The 27,667-nt window shown below is 42.5% G+C and overlaps 1 protein-coding gene across 1 annotated transcript in view; it reads right to left on the bottom strand.

The window, feature by feature from the left end:
- The window catches only part of SLCO5A1 (solute carrier organic anion transporter family member 5A1), a 68,381-nt gene extending 45,391 nt beyond the window's left edge, over positions 1-22,990 (bottom strand). The window contains exon 1 of the mRNA XM_023920921.2: positions 21,764-22,990. Coding sequence (XP_023776689.2) covers positions 21,764-22,688 — 925 coding nt within the window. The 5' untranslated portion in view covers positions 22,689-22,990. The remainder of the gene's footprint in view (positions 1-21,763) is intronic.
- Between the last annotated feature and the right edge of the window lie 4,677 nt (positions 22,991-27,667).

Raw genomic sequence — 27,667 nt, 5'->3', positions numbered from 1 at the left:
AAGCAGGAGAAGAGCTCAATGAAATTTATCAGGCATAGAACCAGATGTCAAGAGTATGCCATCATGAACCATCAGAAGAACCAGAAATAAGTACCAATTCCTTAGCAAAATATATATACACTAAATACCCAGTGTCTATGGATGTGGACTTTTACTGTGCACAAATAATGGCACACAAATATCTGTTTTTCAGAGGCAGGTTTGACATGCATTCTTTTATACTTCATCATTATTGAAAGCCAGGTCCTTTGTGCCTAGGAAAGAAAGTGTGAGGAAGGAGTGGAAGCAAACCAAATATCTACTGAAAGGGAAGGTTAGGTACTGATAGTAAGCGTGCGTACACACACACACACACACACACACACACACACATATATATATATATACATATTTTCATTTTGCTTTGTCCCACCAGCAAGACAACAGAATAAAGTAGTTAAGGGGGAAATTACTTCAATCATCTTCCCTTAGAATTAATTTCCTTTCAAAAATTGGTTTCTGCCCAGGAGGCATAGGTTAATTATTGAAAATGCTGGTGATCATTTTTCCCTTCACTACCTCTCTACCACTAATAGACTGCAAAGAAGGGCAAGCCACACAGCATTTCTTATTTTCTTTGTAAATTGCACTTACATTTTTATCTTTCAACCAAAACAACAGTAATTACACTTCATTACTCATATCTAACTGAAAATCTGCCTGTAAGCAAAAGCCCATTATTCCAGTAATTTGCAGCTGACCCTGTGAGTTTTAACATCTATTGTACTGCTAAAAAAATATTTTTCTACATTCAGAAAGGCTGAAAGCTGCAATAGCTTCAATAAAAAATATATATTAAACAACAATTGGCAAAGTGAAATGCAGAGCTGCATAGTCATATTTGAAACAATATTGAAAATATTATTACAGGTCAAAGAGTCTGTTAAACATTTCCATCCATGTGTAACAATTATAAACAGAGGAGACCATTTATTTTAGCAGAAGGACAGCACCACTATTTTATGAAAACCTCCAAAGGTTAAAAATATGGTCTTTCAAAGAAGCAACATTGTTTGGGCACTTTCATGAAGCTGGAATTATGGTGAAATGTTTGATTCTGGAAACAAAACTTGAGCTTTGGGTTCAGGGTAAGGATCTCTCCTGTTTTCCACAGAGAGACCATAAGATAGACATGAGAGCTCATTCACTCATTCAACTCTGTGTTCTGCCTGAGGACAAAAGAGTTTCTTGCTGTAGCACCAAACTCAATCCCTTCATCCCAGCTATGGAAAAATGTCATCAAGCAGTGCCCCAATAAATCCTTCCTTCTCCAAGGAGCTAACAGGTGCCCCACCATGGAGAAACAAATTGTTCTCAAACGACCCTGACACTGCTAACACAGCCCCATGAAACAGGATACAGAAGCACTGAGCTGCTGCTGCTGATCCCTGAAAAGATCCTCCTAAATCTGATAATGAATTGTTAGAGGTATTCAAGAAAATCAGAGAAAATGAAATTGAGCTCACAGTGAGTCACAGAAAAAAGAGGTGAATACAGTTTTGTAAGAAACCAAAAGGCAGGAAATTAATTTATATTTTTGTTTTGTACAGAAAATCACCACAGACACCACTTGTTAGTAACAAACTGATTCTATAAATAAATATGATTCTATAAATATATCTCCTTAGAACATTTAAGTCAGGATCCTGTAAAAAACACCCAAACACGCCTCATGAGGAAAGGTAGATATCAACATGCAACACCAATAATAAAATAAAAATTGTGAAAATGTTTTAGTTTGGCATTTTAAGTAATGTGTTTTACATGGTTTCCTTTGGTTTGATTTTGTCTCTGTGTCAAGCAAAAAAAAAAAAAACAAAAACAAAAAAAACTTTTAAAAGGCTAATCTATAGTCCTCCATAAAGATCTGAATAATTCAGTATTTCAGCATGACCAGAACCAAATAATTTTCTCTACAAAAAAAAATCCTAAATGACTTTATCCTTAAAATCACCATTTAACTATATTAATAATTTTTCAGAGCATGATCATCACATTTTTATCAGTGTTATTAAATGGCATAGTTTAAACACCAATTGTAGCTTTCAAAAAATCACTCTAACAAAAGGTTCTGCTATTACAAATGGTAATATTATAGCTACATTTGTCTTTCTTTTTTAAGATATAAATTGTCACTGTGATTTACAGCTCCATTTGCAGCTCACTCCCAGTTCCAATAAGATATGTTAATTTGTTACTAAAATACATAAGTATTACTAACTTGCAGTGTTGGCATTTCCAAGAGAAAACTATTTATATTAAAGGGAACTTTCCAAGATTATTTCAAAATACCATATATGGCTGACTTATAAAATATGAAAAATTTCTAATCAGCTAAAGTTACTTTCACTAATTAGGTAATTTAATTATTCAGCTGGCATGTTTTAAAGAAAATCACCAATATTCTTTCATTTAGTCTGCAATTATTTAAAAGAAAAGATTGTTCATTCTGGCTTTTTCTTTCTTCTGTGAGTAGAATTAGACATGACAGCTTTGTTTCTCAACTACTTAGATTAACAGATTATTAAGCATATTTTTATTCTTTAATAGTAAAAGATGCTTTCACAGACAAAAAATGTGGTGGCTCGAGGCTATGTAGAAATGACTTTCTGCCAACTTTAGACACACTTTCATAGCAGTAACTTTTTTAACAAAATAGTTAACTCTATTATATTCCTAGGGACATGGCAGATTCTCTCTGAGTGCTTTGTTTTAAGCTATATGGTTTTATATAAATAGAGCTTTGGATAAGGGATAACACTGTAATGAAATCTGATTGAACACAGATGTCAGAGTAAATGAACGTAACAGTCCTTTCTGGCCCACTAAAGCATGAAATTATCCCACCAATTCTCTTTTCATCTCTAACACAGTAGATTTTGCATCCTTTGCAAAGAAGAATGCCAAAAGACAAGAAGCCTCTTCACCTTTCCTTCCTGGTTATGCTGCCTCGAGACATCTCCAAAGGCCCTACCCTGCTAAAGGAAGGGCCAGAGCTGGCCCTGTGCACTTTGTCATTTGACAGATGTGGCAGCTGAGGATTTAGCAGAGACAGTCCCAGCATGGGTGGTGGCCTCGGTGCTGGCTGCAGCAGCCAAGGAACCTCAAGGCTGTCCTGAGCCACCCTTGGGCATCTCTCTCTGCCACGGTGACTCTGAGAGAACCAAAGAGCAAGGACACCCAGAAAATCTGACCTGGAGCTGGTACCAAATACATAGACACTGCTCAGGCAGGCTCAGGAAATAATGTATAAAGTACTAATGAAAATAAAATTTATTTCCTGATGTAGATTTTGCTCACTCAAGCAACTCAGTGACCTTTTCTTTCTAGTACCTTTGTCCATTTGCATCTCTTCTCATAGGAAACATGTTTTCAGTTATTTACACTAGGAAGATTCAATTGGAAGATTACACTTATGTACACAATCTGCAAACTATCACAGCTTTCAATCAATTTACCACAAAAAAGCAATTTGTTGTAACTCTAATCTTATGTTTGCAAAGAAAATTCAATTTGAGCCCTAAATCCCACTGAAATTCACTGAAAGTCAAGTCCCTTGACTTCCTCAGTCTCCTTGGGAAATTTTAACCTCAGTTATTAAATCATTCTGACAGAGAGAGAGAGAGATTTACAGGGAGGTCTTCAAGGAACAATACTGGAGTTGCTTGGAATAACCATGTTTGCGAGTGTTACCAGTGGTCTCTGCTGCTGTCAGAGCTTTTCCAAGTCTAATGAAAATTGATCTGGCATCTTTCCACTCTGTGAGAGTTTTCTACAACATGTGACAGAAGAGACATGTCTTCACACACTCAGATCCTTAACTACATGTTCAGATTCATACTGATGAATTTGCCAACATAACAAGTGGAAGCCCACAACTCATCATGCCCATCACTAAAAACTGAAACACCTAGTACTACTCCAAAGAGCAAATATAAATCATGTACCAAATTTCTATACTGCATGTTATACCTAACTGCAATTGTTATCCATTGTAGTGATCATTTTAAGAAACTGTATTATCACAAGAATAATTTATGACGGTGCAGACTGAGTTTCAACAGAGCACCCAGATTTGAAGATGCAGTGCAAGCCATCGTTCCTCCTGTAAAATGACTGGTTGTCATTGTATAAGAGACATATAATGTGAAAGTTAAAAGCAAGAAGGCTCTTTAATTTTCAATCACTGTTTAAATCATACTTGCTTCTAACAAATTCTGCACATAAAAACACAATCTACAGTAAAAAATTGCCTCAAGAACAAATATCTCTCCATCACATTCCCTTGAACTAAAACTGTTGTATAAATTATTTATATATGGTAAAAAGAACATGCTTAGATCCATATGTTTATATCATTACACAGTTAATTGTATCTGACACATGCCTATCCCTAATCCAAACTGCATTTCTAATAAATTTTAAAAAACATCCCAAGATTACAAGTCTACTTCTGCCATCACTGTTGACACTATGTTCAGACCACAAATGGCTCAGAAAAAACAAAACAAGTTAAAAAAGGGTCTTTGCAGAACTTCTGAGAAACACAGACCTTCATCTACTGTAACCTCTTATGCAGGTGAAGTTCTTCAGCTGCTTTTATGAAGTGTATCAATGTAACACTTATACACAGAACACACAGGACTCAAAACACTGAAAACATGGCACAGTAAATTCAGCTTTGAGATCTCTCACGGTAGATTCCTTTTTCACCAAGCAGCTCACCTGCTGCATGCCTACACTAAAGTAACATGTCCTTGCCTAGAGGCTAATTGTGACCCCCAAAACCTATAATGGCTGCTCCATTTGTGCTTCCAAACACCATAGCTACTTTGCTCATAACTTTCCAAGTGCTTTCTGGAGATTTCTAAACCAGATACATGCTTAGAGAACCAAGGCTCTTGCTGGTTCAAGCACATTTAAATCACCATCTGCTAACTCATAAAATAAACTACTCAGGCAAATGTTTCTTTCAGGACAGACAAATGATAGTAACACAGCATTATGCTTTTCAAACACTAAAACTGTTGGGAAAAGATTAGCAACTGAAAGATCAACACAGTGCAGCAACAACACCAGCAGAGATGCGGCAGCACAATCAGACACTTATTCGTATCTAACACAGCTGAATAACCAAACTAAAATGTTACTTCTCAGTTTCATACCTGTAAAACTGTGCAAGTACCTTTAACAGCATGCACCTCTTTTTCCAATGGAGGAACAATTCAGACTTTTCTCCCCAGGATATTTAGCACACAGCTGATAGACAATGACTTTCCTAGACATTTTTTGTGAATACGTCCATTCATTTCTGTTGTACCTTTACAAATGTCCATAGAGAAAGTATTTTGACACAGTAATTTTGTTTGTTTCCATAAAATCACAGAATATATGTAATGCTTCGATTATTGAACTGACACAGAAGATGCATTAAAGAAATTATTTGCATAATTTTAAAAGAAAAGTAAAAAGCTTAGAGTACACCATGATGTGATTCAGGAAAAAAACCCACAGAAATCAGTGAAATGTCTTCAGATTGTCACAGGAATAAACAAAATTAGAAAAAAACCTTTTCCTCCTTATTGCCCAGTTTCAGGAATATCCTGAAGACTCTTAGATGGACAATAGGAGCACTGATTAGTGGAACTATTTAGCACCTAGATTTTCACTAAACTCACCAGAGTCATATGTTTTATGTCCTATGTTTACTGTTGCTACTTGACTCCACTCAAAAGAAAATAAAAAATAGGCGTCTTCCATTTCTGTAGAGATTTTCTTCTAGGAAACAAATACTTGCAACAATTCTAAAATACCTTAGCTATTGACTGGTTTAATTTTCTTTCCAAAGCCCTTCACTGGTACGAAGAACCACTGCACAGCTTCCCAGAGGACCTCCACAGGCCAAGGATGTCATCGCTCAAATACTGCAACTTCAGGTATCTCTCGCCAGGGAAAAGGTAAGGAAGGCCAAATAATCAAGCCTTAATGTTAAAGAAAGGAGTTATTCTCCCTCCTGCATTTCTAATAAATAAAATAAAACCAAGCTAAAAGCACATGCACAGGTAGCCCTGCAACAGTGGAGGTAGTGATCTCTGACTAGGTAGAGACTCATTAGCCTTATTTATGAGGAGAAAGAAAAGCAGGCTTGAAAACAAGCCCTTCCCCACTGGTGAGGTTCAACACCAGCTCCCTTCAGCACTGGTGTGTGGTGGTATCCTGCCTTTTGGCTTCACACAGCTTTTTCAACTAACACTTCTGCATGATCACCTACTTCCATTTACTGCCATTTCTGAAAAATAGAATGCATTACTCTGTCTTCCTATTCTATTCATTTGTAAATTAAAATACTTTGACCTTTCATTGTAAAAATAATGTATTTGGAATCACAAGAAATACTTTATTAGATTATAACATCCATCTCCCTATGTGCTACTCAGTGAAAGACCAGCACTTAATCTCATAGGTTATTCTAGACTTTTTTTTTAAGATGAGATTTATCACTGCAGTATCTAAATGCAGATTACAAACACTTTAGCATGAATATAATTTCTCCTGGTTTTATGAAAAGAAAATGAAATGTCTGAAGTAAGGGAGAACAAGGTGAATTTGGTGGGAACCTAGGAAAATGTCTGCTTGTCTGTTCAAAATGCAGGGAGAGAAACTCCTACTGCAAAGGAAAGAAAAGGAGCATGTCTATTATCAGGGGTGACCAATCCCTGCTATATCTTCTTCATTTATCACTTTATTATTCATTTTCAATACTTAATACTGTGTAAGATCAAATGGCTTTTATATTTAGCCTCTGTTATACACAAGCACAACATTTATGAATAATGTATTACAATTCATTACAGCATAACCCTGAAAATTTGTATTTACAAGTGTGTAAGAAGCTTATCAATGGATAATATAACTGTTAGCTACACTGTGGGAGTTTCAAACAGTCACAATAATGGAGAGGAAAAAAACCTCTAGAGAAAATACTCCACTGAAAAATGTGCAATGAGGAAGTCATCGTTCCAAATATATTAAAGAAAAAGCTTCTCCTTCAAAATACTAAATTTTGGAATACATCAGCTATTTGGCTAAACACCTCTCATTTGAAGAAAGTTTCTGACTGAAGGAATGAAAGTTTCAGGCAGTTGTTAAAAATCCAGATGTTTGTGGCAGCTGTCTGTTCTGTGGCTCAGATGCTGTGTGGGATTCCACCCTGAGGTGTCCAAGCTGCTGCCCCGGGTGGTTCCGAGAGCCACCTGCTCCCTGGCTGCCCTGGCTGTCCCCCTCCATCCCATGAAATTTGGCAGACACAGACAAGCTGCAGACCTGGCATGAACCTGGCCCTGCCAGCCATGTCAGAGCAGCTGAGGTATGCCCCATGCCAGTCACAAAACCCTTGAAGCCAGCGCTGAAGGGCAGCAGCCGGCACCCACAGCACAGGGAAAAAGGAGCAGTGGGGTCAAAGACCCAATTCCAGGCAGCACATCACACAGAAACACAAAAGCCAAGGGACAGCCCTCAAGGAAAACAGCCTCCAGATCCAATTCAAGTTAGCACTGCAACACCCAGCTAAGGTTGGACACAATGATCTTAAAGGTCTTTCTTTTCCAATCAAAATGATTCCATGATTCTATGTACCATGTAAGCAATTACCTCAGCAGTAACAACGTTCAGCTGGAGAGTCACAGAAGACTAAGGAGACAAAAAGCTCTGCACTTAAAAATCCATCAAACTGGGAAAATCCCAAGCATTTCTGTTCAGCTTTCTTCCTGTAACATAAATAATTATCAAAAGCCGTGACCCTCATCCAGTACTTTTCACTTATTCCTTGGAGACAGTATAGATTAATTACCTTGTTATGCATGTCTTGGGCGATACGGTAATGTGCAATAAGAATACTTTAATCACACAAAAACTGCACTAACAGGCAATTAGTGTGATAAAACACTGTATTAACTGCAATGTGATATGGAAGTTTGCTCCCAAAATGGAATAATAAAGCTGTTTATACAGATAACCATTAACAGAAGATGATGACACAGGGATATTTAAATACAGACAGTATCTAACCAAAACTAGTTTGTACAACTCAAACTGGATTATATTGGTGCTCCTGCACAGAGAGTAAATCATCATAGAGATCATCCTTCTATTAACACGCACTGCTGAAACCCATCAGTGAAACATTTATAAATATAAAAACACATAAGCCTGAAGCCACAGAGCTGGAACTCTCATGAGGAGCAAATGGAAAAAGTAATCCTCTCCAGCATGCTGGAGTCTAGGTATGTCTTGAATGATGTACTAGAAGAAAACAGAAGCAAGAGTTACATAGAGAGGTGACCTTCAACCAAATGGGATTTTACTTGTATTTTCAGGCAATGCAGAGAACTTTGAACTTCTTAAATACAACTTCTTTGTACTCAAGAACGAATGGAAGCTGAAATGAATAAAAAAATTGAGAATAGCAAAATTCATCTCAAAATGTCAAGCTATGCAAGTTAAGTACATACTGATGGCTAAACATTTTTCCATGAAAAGTGGTTTTGCCATCAAACTCAGATTAATAAAAATGATACCTGCCCAAAACTGTTTTCATAATGGAAAAAAAAAAAAAAAGGCGTTATTTCTCCCTAATTGGTTTGGTGGCTTGAAAAATGTTTAATAAACGACATGCCTTTCCATTATTTCAGATTACTTAAACAAATGTAGTACAAAAATCCCAAGAGGCCTTGTTATCTGTTTAAAAATGAAAAAGCTTTACAGATCAGACCCTGCTCCCACTCAGTATCAGGTGTACCTCATTACCTTCGGGGGAATGTGCCACAGTTAGTTTTAATTTATTAACTTTTCTGGAAAGCTTTACTAAATCTAATGTTCATTAGATGCCAGATTTGAGAACCACAAGAGCAAGGCAGCAGTAACCCACCAGAACTCTGGTCCTCCTAAGCACAAAAGCATTAGTATTAATTAAACGCCTCCAGACCTCCCTTTCTGCTCTGACTGTGCTTGCTGTCGAGCTAATTGCTTCTCTCCTCCAGCACAACTTATCTTGTCTGCCCTGCTGCAGAGCAGCCAACTTCATGTTTTCTAAATGGGATGAACAGCCTGCAGACAGTAACTCTGATTGCTTCAGATCTTTTCAGGGTTCCTTGTAAAACAATTGAAATGTTTTACGCAGACAAAATGATCTTCAAATTTTTCTTCATCTGTAGTTTTCACATTAGGAAATGAGCTGAATTACAAAACTCACAATCTCTGTGGCCTTTTTAAAAGCAAGAACATCAGTTAGAAAGATGAAAAAAAAGTCTTGATAGCAGCTGACATCACTATTGTAAATCATAACATTTGCAGGACTTGGAAGAAGAACTTATTTAATATAAAGATGAAGAAGTAAGTAAAGAATCTAAGAGATATGAATAACAATTATGTCTATCAAAAAAAATCTTGGAACTGATGGCACTGATTTGTGCTCTATTATTACTTACTTGACAATCTCACATAAGAGGATTACTGTCTATTTTGGCACGATGTATAACAAGAGTATACAGCACATCACCAAGGGGTTGTATCACACCCACACATATTCTTCAAGTCAAATCTCCCACATCAGAAAACCGCCAGCTGTCAGTTTCCTGAGCTCCATACCATTTTGTTACTCCAGAAAATTAGTGGAAAAAAGCAAAAAAGTCAAGAAGTCTTTTTAATAGGAATGCAACACAGACTAAATTAACAGCAGAATTCTATCATCTTTTGGCCCCCTGCACATAAAAATAACCATGTTGCTCCTCAAACACTCTATCCAGATTCAACAGAAAAGCAGCAGACAGCAGTCCTAAGAGCATCCAGTGACTCTGACACAGTCACAAGGGTTACATTAACTCTTCTTTTCTTATGCTATGCTAAGAATTCTTCTAATACCTCCAAAAAGACCATGAAAACAGGCAAATCCAGCACTAGAAAAGTTGCTTAGCCCCATAGTTTAATTTTGGAGAAATCCTAATGCTCAGACCACAAAATAATTGATCTGAGCATCATACTGAACTAGACAAGGGAAATATAGTACATTCCTAATATACTGCACGTTTTTTCCTGTCAGGCACAATCCAAACTAAAAGCTGCTGGCTCCTAGTGTAGGATGCTTACCTGCTAATATAAACCTTATGGCTATCAAACTCTTCTACCACAACCACTCATCAGTCCTCTCACTGTCTCTACCAGTTACATCTACTCTTCCTAGAGGAATATGGTCAACCTTGGCTCAGCAGTTAGTAAAAGATTTCAATATGCCAACTTGGACAAACCATGAGATGTTATTTCTCATATATCCTGAAACTGCAACACATGATAGACCCCTTCCTCAGTCCCCGTAACACTCAAGGTAATTATAAACACACAATATAAATGTGAGAATAAAAACATGGAGTTTTCTTGAAAGCGTGACACTGCATCAGACCCATGAGAAGCTCCTATTTCTGTAGGATTTAAATCTGGAGTGTGGGGATGCAGGGGAGTATGAAGAAGGGAATAAGCATGAAAGGAAGTTAATTATAGAACTATGTGATGATACACACCTCTCTTTCACCCTATCCAAATACTTAAACTTTATTATTAGTTACAGAAAAGAGTAATAGCTGCTCTAATGACAGTGTAGGAACTCTTAAAATTATGTTAGTTCATACATTCCTCCATTTTTCTCTGGTTAATTGAATGAGAAGGCATGTATGTACCCAAGGCTTCTGACTCACTGGGCTTAAAAGCTCTTTTGAAGTTCTTTCCCATTAGCTGGCCTGGCGAATATTAGTGCATCATTTTACCTCATTTATCATAGAAGGCTGATCTTCTTTTAATTACCACAAATGCATGGAGGCAGTAGCCTTAACCACTCTTTTTATTCTGCTTTTCAAGGCCACACGCATCCCTACTTGTTGTCTGTGTCCTACTTGCTTCTGAGTGTCCAAAGCTAGTGCAATTAACCATAAACTCAGTAAGAGCAATAGTGACCCCATCTAAGCAGAAATCAATTGCTAACAAACATCAAGTAAGACAAGAAGCAAAAGCTAACAAGGAAAGGTCTTTTTTTTATACTTCTCCATAGGTTTAGTCACAGAAGTACTCCTAAATGAAGAGGGCACTCTTGAGAAGCACTCATCTCCCCCTCACAGAGGTTCTGGAAAAGGCATAGGAGTAAACATGTGGATTCTATTGTCTACTTTGCTTCTGCAGTCAAAGAAATTCACTCCAGCCAGCTCTATCCTCAACATTTTAATCACAATCTCATTAAACTGTTCAGTCACTGAGGTCAATGACTATATAGAATATGTATCAAAATAGTGCAATAGCTACTCAGGAACTATAATTGAGAGTACAGCTCTTCCTTCAAGCATCAATTCAGTCCTCAGCTATGCTTTTGAAAAATTATTTACAGTACAGCATTTTATTACAATGATGCAGCGCTGAGTTCAGAGTCTTTTTACTCCCACTGTTTAACAGGACTAATATTCCTCCAGCAACACAATGCAGATGTGGTAACAAACTATGTTATTTGTTTGAGATAACCCCAAAATCCCTTTCTTTCCCTAGGTCATGCTATTAGCAGAAGAAAAAGTTTTTTAAATTCTTATTTTAGGCCAATTATGTAACTTACCAGATAAATGCCTACATTGATGTGCATCAGCACTACTACACTGCAGACTCAAAAAGCTCATGTGCTATTTTCTCCTGTGACTATAAAAATTCCCTAGGGATACCTTCGCTATTTCTGTCACTAGACAGCTGTATTAAATCAAGTTGATATACACTGCCCATCATATTTACAACAATTACAGACTATTATTATGCAACTTTTTTTTACTTTTTATAAACTGGAGGATTATTGCTGAAACTATCTGCACTCTAGAAAGTTACACTCCTCATTAAATCTCCTTTTCCCTCACTGGGATGAATTAACGAGCAGAAACATAAATTTAGATTAAAAAATGACAAAATTAAAAACTATTTTGCTACTACTTTTTGAACTCCAGCTACTGAAATGGCACCAAGGAATGGCACGGAGAGGCACTTAGGGCAAAAGTGGAAATTTCCCTCCTGTGAGAAAGGAAAGCATGGCAGGTACAAAGCTTCTCTATTCATTTCCAAAACTCCCCAGCCTTTTAGGTACTTTCCTGTACTCCACAGACACTTACAGCAGCATCTTCAGCCCTTCCCATGGGCACCAGGTACTGTACCTGGCAGATGCCTCCTGACCAGAGGAGTCTTTGACCCTCAATGCCTTGGAACACACAAAAGAGGCACTGACAGTCCCATGCTGCTGACACTTAACCTCCTCTTCTTCTCCTTCACTTTTCCTGGGGCTTTTTCAGCTCTAAGTTTCCACCTAACCAGCATCCACAGGTTACTCTGCTCATGAATTTCACATGGGTTTGTGACCACTGAGCCTATGAGCTAATTCCTTTGGAACCTCTGATGGAAAAGATAGTGTTTTCAGTTGTTACACAAAGCAACATCTACTGAGCTAAGAGCTCAGCTGAATACAGCAATTTCTCTTCAAGTACAGGAAGAGCTTAACACACAGCAATGTCAGGTAACATCTTCCAGATATTTCCTTTAGATATTTGTATATGCAAATGTGGCTCGATTGACACATTCTCTTTAAGTAATCACAGGTTAGCAGCCACCACAGCAGAGCTCACAGCTATTTCCCTGTCTACTTTGGATTATCTACAAAAATGAAATTACTTGAAATGAAATACTTGGAATTACTTCTGGGGAGGTCAGATTTTATTCGAATCAGAGAACGAAAAACAGAGAAGCAGGAACCAAGATATCTTTGAAAGCACTTGACTTTAGGAGCACAACAGCACTGTTCAGTGCCTACATGGCACCTGAAGTAAATAGCTGTGAAGAAATCCAGAACAGCTGAGTAAACTACAACTTAAGTATAAAATAGCAAATCACAAGGCATCAGAAGATACACTCAGCTAATATATGCATTATCTGAAATACTCTGACTCTAGAGGATAGCTTAATTAATACAGAAAGAAAAGGGTATAATCACAGGGGAACCCTGCCAGGATTTAATTTTTGTCACTTCAAAGAAGTTGACTGAAAACAGGTAAATATGGAAAGGTGTTGCTAATTTACAGAAGCTTTCTAAATTCAAAAACTGAAAAGCTGGTAGCTGATTTTAGACCAGCTTCAGAGCAGCTGGATTTTAAAAAAATCACCGCTGAGACACTCTTGAGGATTTCATTGTAATCCAGTAAACATCAAAGATAAAAGGTGCAGAGGGCAAGCACCAGATTGAGGTCCTACTGTGCATGGTGCAATGTAAGTAAAGTTTTAACGTCAATATAAACAAGGAAAGAAGTGGAAGCACTAAAAAAAAATATCCTGGCAAGCTAATGAGAAGGAAGCAAGCTGCTGAAAAGAAACTTGTATTGAAAATGAGGAAGAGAATCAAAGATGAACAGCACAGGAGCTTACAATCAGTGGGCATGCAGTACTGCTTTGCAAGCGCTTCACGTGACACAATTCATCTACCTGCTTGTTCAAATTACAAGGAAAAATACACACTTTTTTTTTCCTGACTGAATCTCCTTCCAACTCACCATAAAATGTAATTCATACCAGAGCATGATGGTTTTCACTGGCGTGATTTGTCTTTTCGGCCAAGTAAGCTGCTTACCTACATGAGTTAGTATTTTCTGATTAGATTATCGGGTCTAATGGCAGCATAAAGTAACACTCAAATTTCTGTGTCTGCACTTCCTGATTTCTCAGGTAAGAACAAATTCCTTGTGGCAGAAGAGCAGTTGAAAGCCCCAGGTTCGTTAGCTCTCTCGTTAATGCTGGCAGTGTCTACATTTCTGGCCTTGTGACAGCACAACAGATGCCCAAACTGTTCAGCAGCAGAGCAGGACAGAGCCCATACATCTCCATGCTGCTGAGCACTGATATATTTGTTCCCATCACAGGAAATGTCCTATTTTTTCTGGGCACTTGGAAGGAGTTGGAGTATAGATTTGGCTGACTCAGGTGAAATCAGCCTGCATGCACACTGCAGAGCTGTCTGCTGCCGTAAGTTTGCTAGCTCCAGCCCATGTGTCCACACTGTCCAACTGAGCTGAGGTGAAAGAACCAAGGTGCTTGAATAAAAGCATGGACACCAGGAATCAGAAAGCCAGCAGTTTTCTCCCTCTTCCAATTGTGCCATTTCAAAGCTTTCTGATGACAGCCCTAGTAAGTCCCAGCATCCCTGTAGCTGCTGTGGGGGCTGCAGAGACACCCTTGGACATGGGAGCTGAAAACCTGACAGCTCTGGTGACGATTCACAGGCAGACAGGCGACCAGCTTGCCCTGCCCTCAGAGTCCATGTGGCACTGCCCCATCCATCAGCAGCCAAGTCAGAGCTGGTGCTTACTCTGACCTTTCAGTCAAGAGTGGCAAAAACTGCCAGAGGAAACCAGCTGAACTATGTGCCATTTTTTGCATGGTGGCTTCTCAACCGTTTTCAACATAAATAGGAAAGGCATGTAAAAACAACCAAAAAGGAAAACTTAATTCATTTTTCACAAAGCAACAAGGGTTTTAAAAGCACTATCAGGGTAAAAAAAGACTTTGTAGGATTAATACGAGAGCATGAAAGTTTAATATGGTTGAGTTCATTTTCTGTTCTTTTAAAAACCATAGATAAATGCCATTCATCTACTTTAAAAATCTGAATTTTTAGATGCTGGCCTTTAGGATGAAGCAGAAGCCTGAGACTCATTTATAAAACTGTCTGTATTTTGTGCACAACCAAGACAGGAACCCATGTGTCTTTGAGTGACAGTACAAAGAAATCCAGTCTCCTCTCTTTTGACTGCATAAGCACTTTCACAGCAATTAAGTCCTCCCAGGTGAGGCAGCCACTGAATGAAAGTTAAGGGAAAATGGATGGAACACAAAGCATCTCTAATCCACCTGCAACAGGAGTCGTTACAGTGACCCTTTAGAAAACAGTAGGGGTATCCAGCAGACAGCTAAAGTTTCCAGCCCCCAAGTAATCAGACACTAGATCCCAAGCCTTCAGTTCCTGGCAAAAGCTACAAACAAGCTGTTACTTAAAGGCCACTTTCATGTCTAGGTTTCCAAGCTGCTCTGGGACCACGGCAGGTGGAAACACTTGTCTGCACAAACCAACCCTGCAGCAGAGCTTGACAGAGAAGGGAGCCACTCGCTCTCCAAGAAAACTCTATTCCCAAGCTCAAGCGGGTGAAAAGGGCACTGTCAACCTCAGAAACAAAATGCTAACCATTTTGACAAATGTTAAGCAAAGGAAACAACTGCGCTTGGGAATTCAGTGAGTTTCAGAACCCTGGATCCAACCCAGTTTTTGTCCTTTAATACAAAGAGAAAGAGACAATCAGGGAAGCATGTGCCTAAGCCTCTTCTTGCTCCTAAGAAGGACAAAGTGCATTTTGCCAATTACTGGAAATGATGCTTTGTCAATACAGCTGCTTGTGAACAATGCCATAGCTCATGGCAAGGACACAACTGGAGAGATGCAGAAATCATCCCTAAGGGACACGACACTGGCACAGCAAGTGAAGATAGATCACTCACGACATTAAATCCTGCAGGCAGAAAACTTCAGAGCAAAGGCTGCCCCCCTCTCTTCACTGAACTCATTGTATGTACACATTGCTTAAATGGACAAAAGAAAACAACTTCACTATCTGCTTAAGAAAATGATATCTAGGATTACAGTATGAAAAAGAAGTATCAGTCCACCTATGGAGTAGGAAACTAAAGTGAAGAAGGAAAGTAAAATCTACCTATTTCTTCAGTTATAGGAAAGGACAATAAAACTGCACAGTGCTACTGTACATAATTATTAGGAACTGTGCAGGAACTGTGCCAGCTGCCTGATCAGCATTTTAACAAAAAAAAAGGGATGTTACAGAGTGCCAGAGAAGCACAATACTGCACCCTCTGAGTGTTAAATCATCTGTGGGAGAAAGCAGTATAATCCATATGCTCAAACAGAGCTGCAGTCACTTCACCTGCATCCCAAAATGCTCCCTACTCCCAGCTGAGAGCACAGCGAGCTCAGCCTTCTGCTAGTGCTGCCCAGCTGAGTGTGCAAACAAAACAAGTGTGTGCTTCACACACACATTTCATGGAATCACAGGATAGGCTGAGTTGAAAGGGACCCACAAATGTCATTAAGTCCAACTTGTGGCCTTGCACAGGACCATCCCCAAGAGTCACACCATGTGCCCGAGAGCACTGTCCAAACACTTCTTGAACTCTGTCAGGCTGGGGCTGTGACTACTTCCCTGGGGAGCCTGTTTCAGCACCCAAACATCCTCTGAGTTAAAACCCTTTTTGTTTAAATATCCAACCTAAATGTCCCCTGACACAGTACAAGGCCATTCCCTCAGGTCCTGTCACTGGTCACCACAGAGGAGAGATTAGTGCCTGCCCCTTCTCCTCCCCTCACAAGAAAGTTGTAGACTGCAATGATGTCTCCCTTCAGCCTTCTTTTCTCCAGGCTTAAACAGACACAGTGACCTCAACCACTTCTCATATGGCTTCCCCTCAAGGCCCTTCACCATTTTCATCACCCTCCTTTGGATGCTCTCTAATAGTGTCATGTCTTTTTTACACTGTGGTACCCAACACTGCACAGTGTTCAAGGGGAAGCCGCTGCACTGCAGAGCAGAGGGGGTCTGTACAAAAACAGACTGCTTCTGGATCAAGTCGTAGTGCTTGCCTTCACATAAAACAAGACACAGCCATCTCTCAGATAAACTAAAATCTTGTATTCGAGAAATAAGCTTGGCACACTCCCCCTTTACAAGGAATATAAAGCCAGCAGTAAAAAATACTGGTGAATACCCCCTTTTGCCTCGATTTTTGGTTCAAAAAATCTGCCTCCTCACAGTCATGCTTTAAAAATAAATGTACTATTTCTGTAGGGTTTACCAACTGCAAGGATCAATGCTGAGAAAACCCTGTAGGAAACTAACCTTTTTGGATATCAGGAAGCAGGAAGCATATTCCAAAAGTAAACCAAAAGTGGTCATAAGCTGAATGGTGAGAATAAAATTAAATGGTGGACAGCTGCTTCCCTGCTTCTAGATGGTCCCTTCTGCTCAGCTAGAAAGTTGACACTGTCCCAAAAACCTCAATGACCTTGTAGGATCCAAATGAAGGACCTGATGCCCCTAGCAGGCTCCAGTTCCTGTCTCCCAGGGACATCCAAAAACCCAGAAGCAGCCAGACCAAAATGGATCAAAGCAGCACAAAAATCCAGTGCTTCCTGTCCCAACATCCAAGCAATGGAACGTTACAGAGATCTAGCTTGTTTGCAGCTCAGCTATGTCCTGGGACCCAGCAAGCAAAGGTGGTGGGTTTCTGATGTGAAGCTACCCCTCCTGCCCTCTCCTTTCAAGTGGGATGTGGATATAGGGGTAGATTTAACTAGAAATACAATAAATACAATCATCATATGTACATATATAAAGACTTTGGGGAAGTCTGTAACAAAGACATGAGGGGTACCCAGAACATCCGCCTGCAAAACACTGGTAAGGAGGTGTTTTCCAGAAAGAATACAGTCACAATGAAATGGTTTACCTAATGCTAGAAACAGCAACCCACAAACAATCCTCATGAAAACAAAGCAGAAGTACAAAATACTTTTGAAACTTGTCTAAATGGTTTTTTTTCCCAGGTTATGAAATTACTTCCCTGGCTTTCAGCCATTATCTGTTAAATCTTTACCTTTGCATTTTGTAATTACAGTTTGTTCCAAAACCTAAGGACAGTGTCCATGAAATTAAACTGAGACACTTTTCTCGTATCATATCCTCACCAGCCTATAGTATTCCGGAAACTGAAATAAAACATCCTTAGCACAATGACCAATTTGTTCACTAGTCATTTTGAGGGGTACTGGTTAAAGTCTTTCCTGAATGCTAGAATATTTTCATTAATGCAATATTTCTGTAAAACCTAATACTGCCTCAGTACACATGAATTTTTAGGGTAAATTCATTTTTTATAACAATATCCGCTTTCAAAAAAAAAAAATTAGAAGTTATCCAGGCACTATAACACCACTAATACCACTTCTAAGTGCCACACTTAAAGAACAGTTTTTAAAAATCCTGATATAATCACAAGGCAAATTCACATTCAAGACAAACTGTTGGATCCCTACAAAAAACCCTACAGTGTTTAGAAAAATCACAGTGTTTTAAGTGCTAGAATTTGACAAGTAGCACTAACACCATCAAGAGTACAAAACAAGACCCAGGAAGACCAACTCAACTTATTGAATTGCAATTAATTTAATTGGATAAATACTTAAAAGAAGAGCCTACACACATCAGGCAGCTGACAACAGACATGTATGTCACAGTACAGCTGAGCACAGAAGGGAGAGACTTCAGAGAAGACAAAGACCAATTAGTGACTGCCCAGTTTTTACATAGTGTGCAACTTCCCTTTTGTATTATCTGTGATTAAGGGAACCAGTTCTTACATTTCCTAGGCACCTGTTACAACCACAACTTCTTTTCAAGCCTGATGTCACACATTTCTCAAAGTTAGCATCAGGGCATCAAAGTATTGTCAAGCTTAAGGGGTGGGAGGACCCGGAGGTGACGCTGCTTCACAAGGAAGAAACATCCCACAAAAGAGCTCCCACACTTCTATGCAGGCAGCCCAAACACACATCCTTGCTTGGCACCTTTGTCCTACTAAAAATGACATAGCACCTTGTGAACTGGCACTGTGCCATTCTGACAGATGGACTTAAGAGTAGGCAGCCAAGAGACTATGTATAAGCACCAAATATGTTTTTTGAGAGGAGGACTTCCAGCCAGGAATGTTAAAACAGCTGTCCACATTGAGCTTGCATGCCTACACTTAAGAGGATATGCTATCGCCACTCGAGCCCTGAGCTGGATTAACTTGGAAAATAAATAAGATAGCTTCCACAGCCACATAAGGTGAGTTTTTGCAGAATCAGGATTAGTGATACTCAAGGGGGGCTTTACTGACCTGCTATTAGTGGGCACACTTGCAGGGTCAAAAAGCTCATCAGTTCTGAAGCTCAGTGAATCTTTTATCAGGTGCACAAATGTGTATTTCTCTTCCTTGGGAAGAAAAACATAGAATGCAATACCAGCAAGATTATGAACAAGTATGATAGTGACTTCCATTCTGTGTTGGACAATACGTTTTTAATGAATTAGCTGTCCTCCCTAAAACACATGTATCGGTGTGACTGGGATCTGTTTCCCTGGGTTTTATTCTCTTTTCAAAACCTCAAGTGCCACAGCCCACTCCAAGACTTTTTGTCAGCTCATGCCTACACACAGACATACATTTTACATTTTGACACCACTTGCACAGTTTTCCCCAGTAACAGAATCACATCACCTGGAGAACAGGGTATTGCGTAACACAGGATGTGAGGTGGCAGGCCTGCAGAGCCATGCCCAGGCCACTTCTATTCCAACCCTGCACCTGGCTGGGCTGTCTGCTGCCCACAAATCCCTCTCCTCAAGGACACACAACATTCCAAAACATTGAGAAGATCCAACAAAAACATGTTTGCTCACATGAACATGCCAAACAGTGCTCCTTTTCTTTCTCCCCCAAAAACCTCAGATTTTACTCCTGCCCCTCAAGAAGTCACTGGTCTATATATAAAGTGAGGCAAATAGCAAGTTAAAAGTTTCCTCAGAATTCCACACTATTTAAAAAAAATAACAGCAAGATTTCCAAAAGCAGACAACATTGCTTCTAGCCCTGAGTAGCTTCAATATTGAATGGAGGTGATAGTAGATTTTATTCAATGTTTGAACACACTTTGTGTTCCTTTTAATTCTCCCTGTGGTCACAATCAAATCACAGGCATAAATTTTTCATGTACACTGTAGCTGGGTGTACTCATCTTTGTTCTGAATCACTAAAAATGAACTTCGACTCTACAAAGGTACTCCCAGTATAGATCAAAGCTGCCTTCAGTGCCTGGCAGGCACAGGGTCACATGGAGTCTACCCAGCTGCTGGTGCCTTTTACCTTTGTTAACTTTGCTGCAATTAAAGTTACCTGAGTCACTTCATTACTATTTCCTGTGCTAGAAGCGCATCAGTGGTAGGCATCGTTCCTCCTGCACAGTGAGGATTTCCCCCAATTGACCTTGCCTTCCCCTCTGTTAAACAAAGATTTCCACCTCTCTCACCGTTCACCTCTTCTACCCTTCATTCCTCACCTACAGCATTTCTATTTCTTTTCTTTTTTTCGGTTTTGAGGACTGTGTGAGATTACCTACTTGCAAAAGTTCCAAACTACAATTTAGTAACCTGAGTAACGAGATGCTTTGTTTTTCCATACTGCCAATAAAGTCGATGCTAGGTTAATCTTAATTTCCATACCACTTAACCTTTCTCAGATGGGAGCAGAGAGAGAAAAAACACTTTGCCAAATACTTCATCATGCAGACTAGCAATGCAGTGAGTATCTCTCCCTCCTTCCAAAAACCTGCAGTGCCCCAGGCTTTTTCAAGACACTGCACAGACTGTGCATGGCTTTAAAACGGTTCAGGGAACAGTCAAATTGCCAAAGAACAGGTCAAAAAGAATAAAAACACTGATCTGGATCACGACTTCTGTTCAGTGAAGTAGCTACACACACACTCCATAAGTATGTAACTTCCATAAATGTGTGTTTTACATGCAGTTACTATTTCCATGGCAAAGCCAAAGAAAATTGAACTCCAAATGGTAATGCTGAGCATCCAAAACTCTTTCACAGCTCTCTCAGCCCCCTAAGTGCCTCTCCTTATTTGAAAAGAATTTGAAGGAGCACATGAGGCTAATTTCTTACAGAAGCACGTAAAGCACTAATGCAAAGTCAGGGAGCAGTTAATCTTCTTACACATTACACAAACTATCACGATCAAACTCCAATAAAGTTTAGTACCCATTTATCTGAGACATCCTTTCTTCCCACCATCACACAAGTATCAGTAAGACTTGTCAGTACCTGCTGAAAAACGTATGCCAGATTGGACTCTCATTTCATTGTGCTCCTTGAGCTGCCCTAACCAAACTCAGCCCTGAAGGTTTTACATGCTGCTTTACTGATGGGTTTTTAACTCTGAGATGCCAGATGATGTATCAATGCCAGTCAAAATCCATTGCTAGTTCAAGGCAAATGAATGCTGGAAAAGTAAAACGAAGCATGCCAAAAATCTCTAGAAGTGCTTACTGAACATTAACTTTACAGACACTTTAGGCTAAAAGAAGAGCAACCAGAATTTAGAAATATAAACTTTCTGTCTTAGCAAAAAGAAACTTGAAAGGGCACAGCAAATTTTAACACTGCTTTCTGCAAAAATGACCAGCTACTGCCAAAAATGCTGAATAGCTTTACAGAAAACGACTTTCTCTGTTGTTCCATTAGCCCATTACCCGTGCAAGATGGTGTGAGTACAACTGCTTTCAGGCACACTGTGTTAGTTACACCAGTTACTACTTTTCACCATGCCACAAAACATTTTAAAACAGGAAAGCATGGCAATTGTATTTCAAAAGGTCATTTGAAAAGGAAAATTTAGCACAGATGTTGTTCAGCGGGACTAAGGCAGAAGTACCTGTAACTGGCCCCTCAGAGAGACCTGGGGTTCAGCATTCTAAGTACCCAGGTACTTAAGTTGCCTTACCTAGGTAAAGCGAGGCGTTTTCTTTCTTGACATTGTCATCTAAGTAGGTTGGTCCCAAGGTATAGATGGGTGTCGAGCCCATGCCAATGAGGATTTGGGCACAAATGAATAAAGCTACATAGAGAGAGTGGTCATTTCCGCCGGCGTCCTTGAAGCAGGCCGACGAGTCCCACTGCTCTTTGGCAGTGCCATTGCCAGCCACGCACAAGCCCTCGTTACTGACGGAGGAGTTCAGCTCCTGGATCTGGTACGGCGGAGAGATGAAGTGAGGTAAGGAGAAGAGCGCAGCGCCCAGGGCGATGAAAAGCCCCCCTACTGCCAGCCAGAGCGGCCTCCGCCCGCGACCCCCGAAGTAGCTGATGAACACCACCACCACCAGGCTCCCGATGTCGAAGCAGCTGACCAGCAGCCCCGACTCCGAGCTCTTGAGGCTGTATCTCCGCTCGATGGTGGTGATGACGCTGCTCAGGTAGCCGGAGACCATGAGGGACTGGATGAAGGTCAGGAAGCACATGCACACCAGGAAGAAGCGCGAATCCGCCAGCACTGCCCGCAGGCACGCTCTGCCCGGGGGGCCCGCCAGCAGCAGCGCCGGCGGCGGCGGCGGCAGCAGCAGCGGGGGGCCGAGGGACACCCCTCGGCCGGGTGCCGCCGGCTGGCCGCCCTCCGTCTTCCAGGGCAAGCTCCCGCCGCCGCTGGCGGGGGGCCGGGCAGCCTCGGCGACGGCGGCGGCGCCCTCGCCCCGCTCGGCCTCGGGAGCCGGTCCCGCGGCGGGGCTCGGCGGGCCGCCGCGGCCCCCCCCGGCCGCCAGGGGGGAGCCGAGCGCGGGCAGACTGCGGCACCGCGGCGCCTCCGCCCGGCCCCCCGCCGCCGCCGGCCGCTCCGCCCCGGGGAGCCGCTGCTCCTGGGTCCCCGCCGAGGCCATGCTGGGTCCGGCGGCGGCCTCAGAGGAGCCCGGCCGGCTCCATCGCTGCCGTGCGTCGAGCGCGCTGAGGGGCCCGGCGAGAGCGCAGCATAGCGAGGAGGGGAGGAGGGAGGGGAGGGGGATGGCCCTAGCCGCGGCCGCCGGCCGCCCCGCCGCACGTGTCAGCCAAACTCCTTTGTGGCTCCATCCACCCTCAGTCTCGCTCGAGGGGCCGCCCGCCCGCCGGGGCGCCCGCGCTGCCGGCGGCTCCCGCTCCCCGCCGCCGCATGCCCGCGGCGCCGCGCTCAGCAGCCGCCCGCCGGGGCCCCGCGGACAGCCCGCCCGCCGCGGGGCAGCGCCGCCCGCTCCGCCGCCCGCATCCTCCTCTCTCCTCGCCGCCGACGCCGGTGACGGAGCTCCGGGGGGTTGCTGCCGATCTGCGGGGCGGAGAGCAAGCACGGGAGGTCAGCGGCGCCGGCCCCAGCCGCCCCGTCCCTCCCCACCGCCCCGGCCTCTGCCCGCCCGACCCCGCGGTCTGCGCTGGGCTCCGGGGAGCGACTCCGTCCCCGTCCCCGTCCCCGTCCCCGTCCCCGCGCGGGCTGGATCACGGCAGCGCCCCGGGGACCGCGCGTCCTTGGGGACGGCACATGGATTTACATAAGAGCTGGGGCGGCCTCGGCCGGAGCGCGACCCTTTTATTTGGCGCCGGATGCGACAGCCAAAGGTCGCCGTGCCAAGCCTTTTATTTTCCAGCCTAAAAATAAATGCGCTGAAATAAATACTCCGCTACAACTCGGCGGCCCGGGGAGCAGCGGCAGGCGGAGGGAAGGGGAACAAAGCAGGAGCCGGGCAGCGGCGGCGGCAGGCACCCCGCGACCCGGCATCCCGGGGCCGACCTCGCCGCCCCAGCTCGCTCGGGTGCCCCCCGGGACCGCCGGGTGCAGAGCGGTGCCCAGACATCCCTACCGCGGCAGCGGAACACGCCTTTTGCCTCCTTTGTCCGCTTTTGTCTCCCCGCCGCCTCCTGATCGCTGCGGCCCCGCGGAGGGGTGGGCAGGGGAGGCAACGGCACCCGGGCAACCGCGCCCGGCGGCGGCGGATCTCCGCCACCCCCAGAGGCTGGGCGGCGGAGCCGGCAGGGCGCACCGGGTTCTCCTCCCGGCCGCCGCCAACTACTCACCGAGCGTGCGGCGCCGGGGGCGGCCGGCCCGGGCCCTGCGCCCCCGCCCCGCCTGTCACCCAACGCCGGGTCCCTCTCGGCCGCCTCCGCCTCCCCGGGCGCCGGAGCGCAGGCGCGCCCGCCGCAGCCGCCGGGCCGGGCGATGCCGCCGGGCGCCCGCGTGCCCTCCGAGCTGCCCTCGCCGGGCCGCGGTTACCTGGCTACACCCGCTCGCCACAGAGGCCGGAGCCCCGCGGGACGGTGAGCCCGGCGGCGGGGCTCGCCTTGGGGTGTGCCCGGTCGGTGCCCTTGCTCACCCGTGGGGCTGCCGAGGGCTGCAGCTCGGCGCTCGTGGCTGAGAAAGTCCGCGGAGCGCCACGGTTGGCAGCCCCGGGCGGCGTTTAGGATGCTTAGGATGATGTTGCATAGCTTTGTTTGAAAGGAGGAAGTATTCGGAAGACGGGTACCTCAATTACATCGTCTACTGAAAAGTGAGAATAACTAAGGAATGATTTTGTAAAAGTTTCTAATTTTGGGAAAATAGACCACTTGATGATCCTTTTTGTCCAGATTACTGTCTCCAGTGCAAACCATCTCCAAACTGCTAAGCACACGCAAAATTTGGGAAAAGTAGTTTGGAGTTAACTCCTCGTAGAGTTTCTCCTAATCCCCTTTTTTGGGTTTGTGTAGTGTCTTGAATTGCACTGGTTTCGCTTTCAAGTCACATATTTAAAGCTCTAGTATCAGGATAAGGCTAAATAGTCCTGCAAATTATTTGATTTGTTGTGGCTTGATAGAGTGTGAACTCTTGAGGTATTTGTCCTTTTTTTCCATAAAATAATGCCAAGGAATACACCAGAGAAACATTTGATATCCTACACATTTCTGAATAGTTGGTGCTTTTCTGGCAGGATGGAAGATTTGCCACTTATTTGTTTCCCCTCCTTTAAAAAAAAATAATTTAAGACTGATGCACCACTTTTTTTTTTTTTTTTTTTTTTACTTAATTTTAGTCTGGATCAATAAGATAGTTTCATATCACATTCATAAAAAGATACTATCTTCAAATTTTATAAAATATTATCAAGAGTTATTTTGATACCTCTTTATACTCACTTAACACTCCAGTTGCTCAAACTCAGCACAGCAAAAACTATTTTTTGTTGGTTCGTTGGTTTTCAACCACATTTATTCTGTTAAGAAGGTGCCCCCAGTTTATTGCTTGTCTAGGCCTTTAGTTTCATTATTCCCTTTGATTCAGTTAGGTTTTCAAGGATTCATGAAAAACTCATCCTAGTGATTCTTTCTTGCTACATAAGATCCTTATGACAATTTCCCACAGCTAGTTATCACTGCAGCTCCTCTCTCCTGCTTCTTCCACTGTCAGATTCCCATGACCACAGCTTCCGTCACTGCAGCTCTGGCACTCACCTCAGTGCACAGTAAGCTGAATAAACTCACTGAGGCAGCAGAAAACCAATCCAAGGGGGGAAAAAAAGGCATTTTGCTGGTTTTATGAGCTGAATCACTTCACCAAGGATGGGAGCACAAGAACTTGTGTGGGAAAAAAAAAATAAAAAGGGGAGAAAAGAGGAGATCCGTGGGGATAGAGGAAAGAGGATAACCCAGTTCAGCTAGAACAAGCTCTTAATTCAACTCCATCATCTAACACAGCCATCCCTGAGGACACATGTCATCCACTTGGTAGTCAGTATCCCTCCAGTAACTTCTACACTTGAACTAGTACATGAACCAATAACTGCAGTTTGTAAGTCTAATGGATCATTATAATGGATCTAATGTATGGCACCTCAGTGCTTCGCTCTGTCCTTGGTTCACAACAGCCCCATGCACCACCACAAGCTTGGGGAGGAGCTGGAAAGCTGCCTGGCAGAAAAGGACCTGGGAGTGCTGGTCAGCAGCCAGTTGAACATCAGCCAGTGTGTGTCCAGGTGGCCAAGAAGGCCAGTGGCATCCTGGCTGTATCAGCAATGGTGTGGCCAGCAGGAGCAGGGCAGGGATTGTCCCTCTGTACTTGGCACTGGTGAGGCTGTACCTCGAGTGCTGGGTTCAGTTCTGGGCCCTCACTGCAAGAATGACATTGAGGTGCTGGAGACTGTCCAGAGAAGGGCAACAGTTCTGGGGAAGGGTCTGAAACACAAGTCTCATGAGGAGCTGCTGAAGGAGCTGAAGTTGTTTAGCCTGGAGAAAAGGAGGTTGAGGGGAGACCTCATCGCTCTCTTCAACAACATGAAAGCGGGTTGTAGCCAGGTGGGGATCAGTCTCTTCTCCTGAATAAAAAGTGATAAGATGAGAGAAAATGGCCTCAAGTTACACCAGGGAAGGTTTAGATTTGCCATTTAGATTTAGATTTAGATTTAGATATTACAAAAAATTTCTTCACCAAAAGGATTGGAAAAGGCTGCTCAGGGAAGTGGTGGAGTCACCATTCTCGGAGGTATTTAAAAGACATGTAGATGTGGCACTTTAGGACATGGTTTCGTGGTGGACTTAGCAGTGCTGAGGTAACAGTTGGACTCAATGATCTTAAAGGTTTTTTCCAACCTAAACAATCCTGTGATTTTTACATCAGCTTTGGGATCTTGTTCTATGACTAGGATTCCTAGCCACTGCTGTGTAAAACCAACAATAACTTTTGTGAGATTGCAGAATAACAATAAATACACAAAAGCATTCTCTAATCCCATGGGAAAATATAAGGGCACAGCACTCCCAGTTTCACAACATTTGCAAACATTTTCAAGTATAATTTCAATTCTTTCCACAGTGGCAAACCCCTCAAGACAGAAACTTGTTCTTAGGCCTATGTGAAGATGTTTGTTTTGCGCAGTTATTCCACCTGACTACAGGTTCTAAAATGTTTGACTTCCCAGCTTTGGGTCTGAATATATATATATATCTCTTATATTTTAATTATAATCATATATTCATATATTTACACACACACATATATATATATAAATATATCTATTATATGTGTGTGTGTATATATATATATATCTTAAATAACAGGTTGGCAGTTGGGTGTGAGCATCCAGCACCAAGTGATGAATGGGAAATCAGTATTAACTCTCTTCACTTTTGACTACAGACAACAGACAGGTCAACAGACAAATTGACTAGAAGGTGCAACAATAGTACCCAAATTCACAATAAAATACAATTGTATAAAACCTATTTCCCCTTTTAAAGTTTTACCATAGTGAATTTAAAATACACAATATCTCTCAAGCACAAAGCAATCATCAATGGGTGTTGCAGACCAGCTTCTTTATGGCTAGAACTTTATGGCTAGAACTGCAAAAGATCATAGTACCCATTTTGCTAGATTATGGACACGGGCTGACATCCTATTTTGATTTATCTGTGTTAATGAAAGACATAAAGTTAGGACTAGTGAAAGGCAGGCCCTTTATCCTAAGAGTTCTTAAGTTCCCAGCTGACAACCTCCTTCCTTTTGCAGGCTGCCCTGCTGCAGTGGCAAGCACAGCCCAGCTGCTGTTCTGTGAGGGACAGGACCTTAGCTCACAGCTTAGTCTCTCTCATGAGCTGATCAGTTCCAAAAGAAAAGATTCTCAGAACTACCAAGGCACCATCTTTTGAAGGTCATGCTTTAGTTGCTGACAGTTTTGAGGCTTTATGTGTCCTTGATGGTTCAGGAAGCTGGGGGTGCCCAAGAGGTACTCAGCCTAATCTATTTCAGGCCACAAAGAGAGGAAAAAAACTCAGATGAAGGGTGGCATGAGTTGATGGCTCTGCTCTTCCTTCAGTGTTTCACATTTCCAGCCAGGTTTTCTACTCAATGAAATGTCACAAAGGC

This window comes from Cyanistes caeruleus, chromosome 1 (genome assembly GCF_971803275.1).
Source record: "Cyanistes caeruleus chromosome 1, bCyaCae1.hap1.1, whole genome shotgun sequence".
In the NCBI taxonomy this organism is placed as follows: Eukaryota; Metazoa; Chordata; class Aves; order Passeriformes; family Paridae; genus Cyanistes; species Cyanistes caeruleus.
The sequence above is the reverse complement of the archived record's forward strand: the minus strand, read 5'-3'. Positions and strand labels throughout refer to the sequence as shown.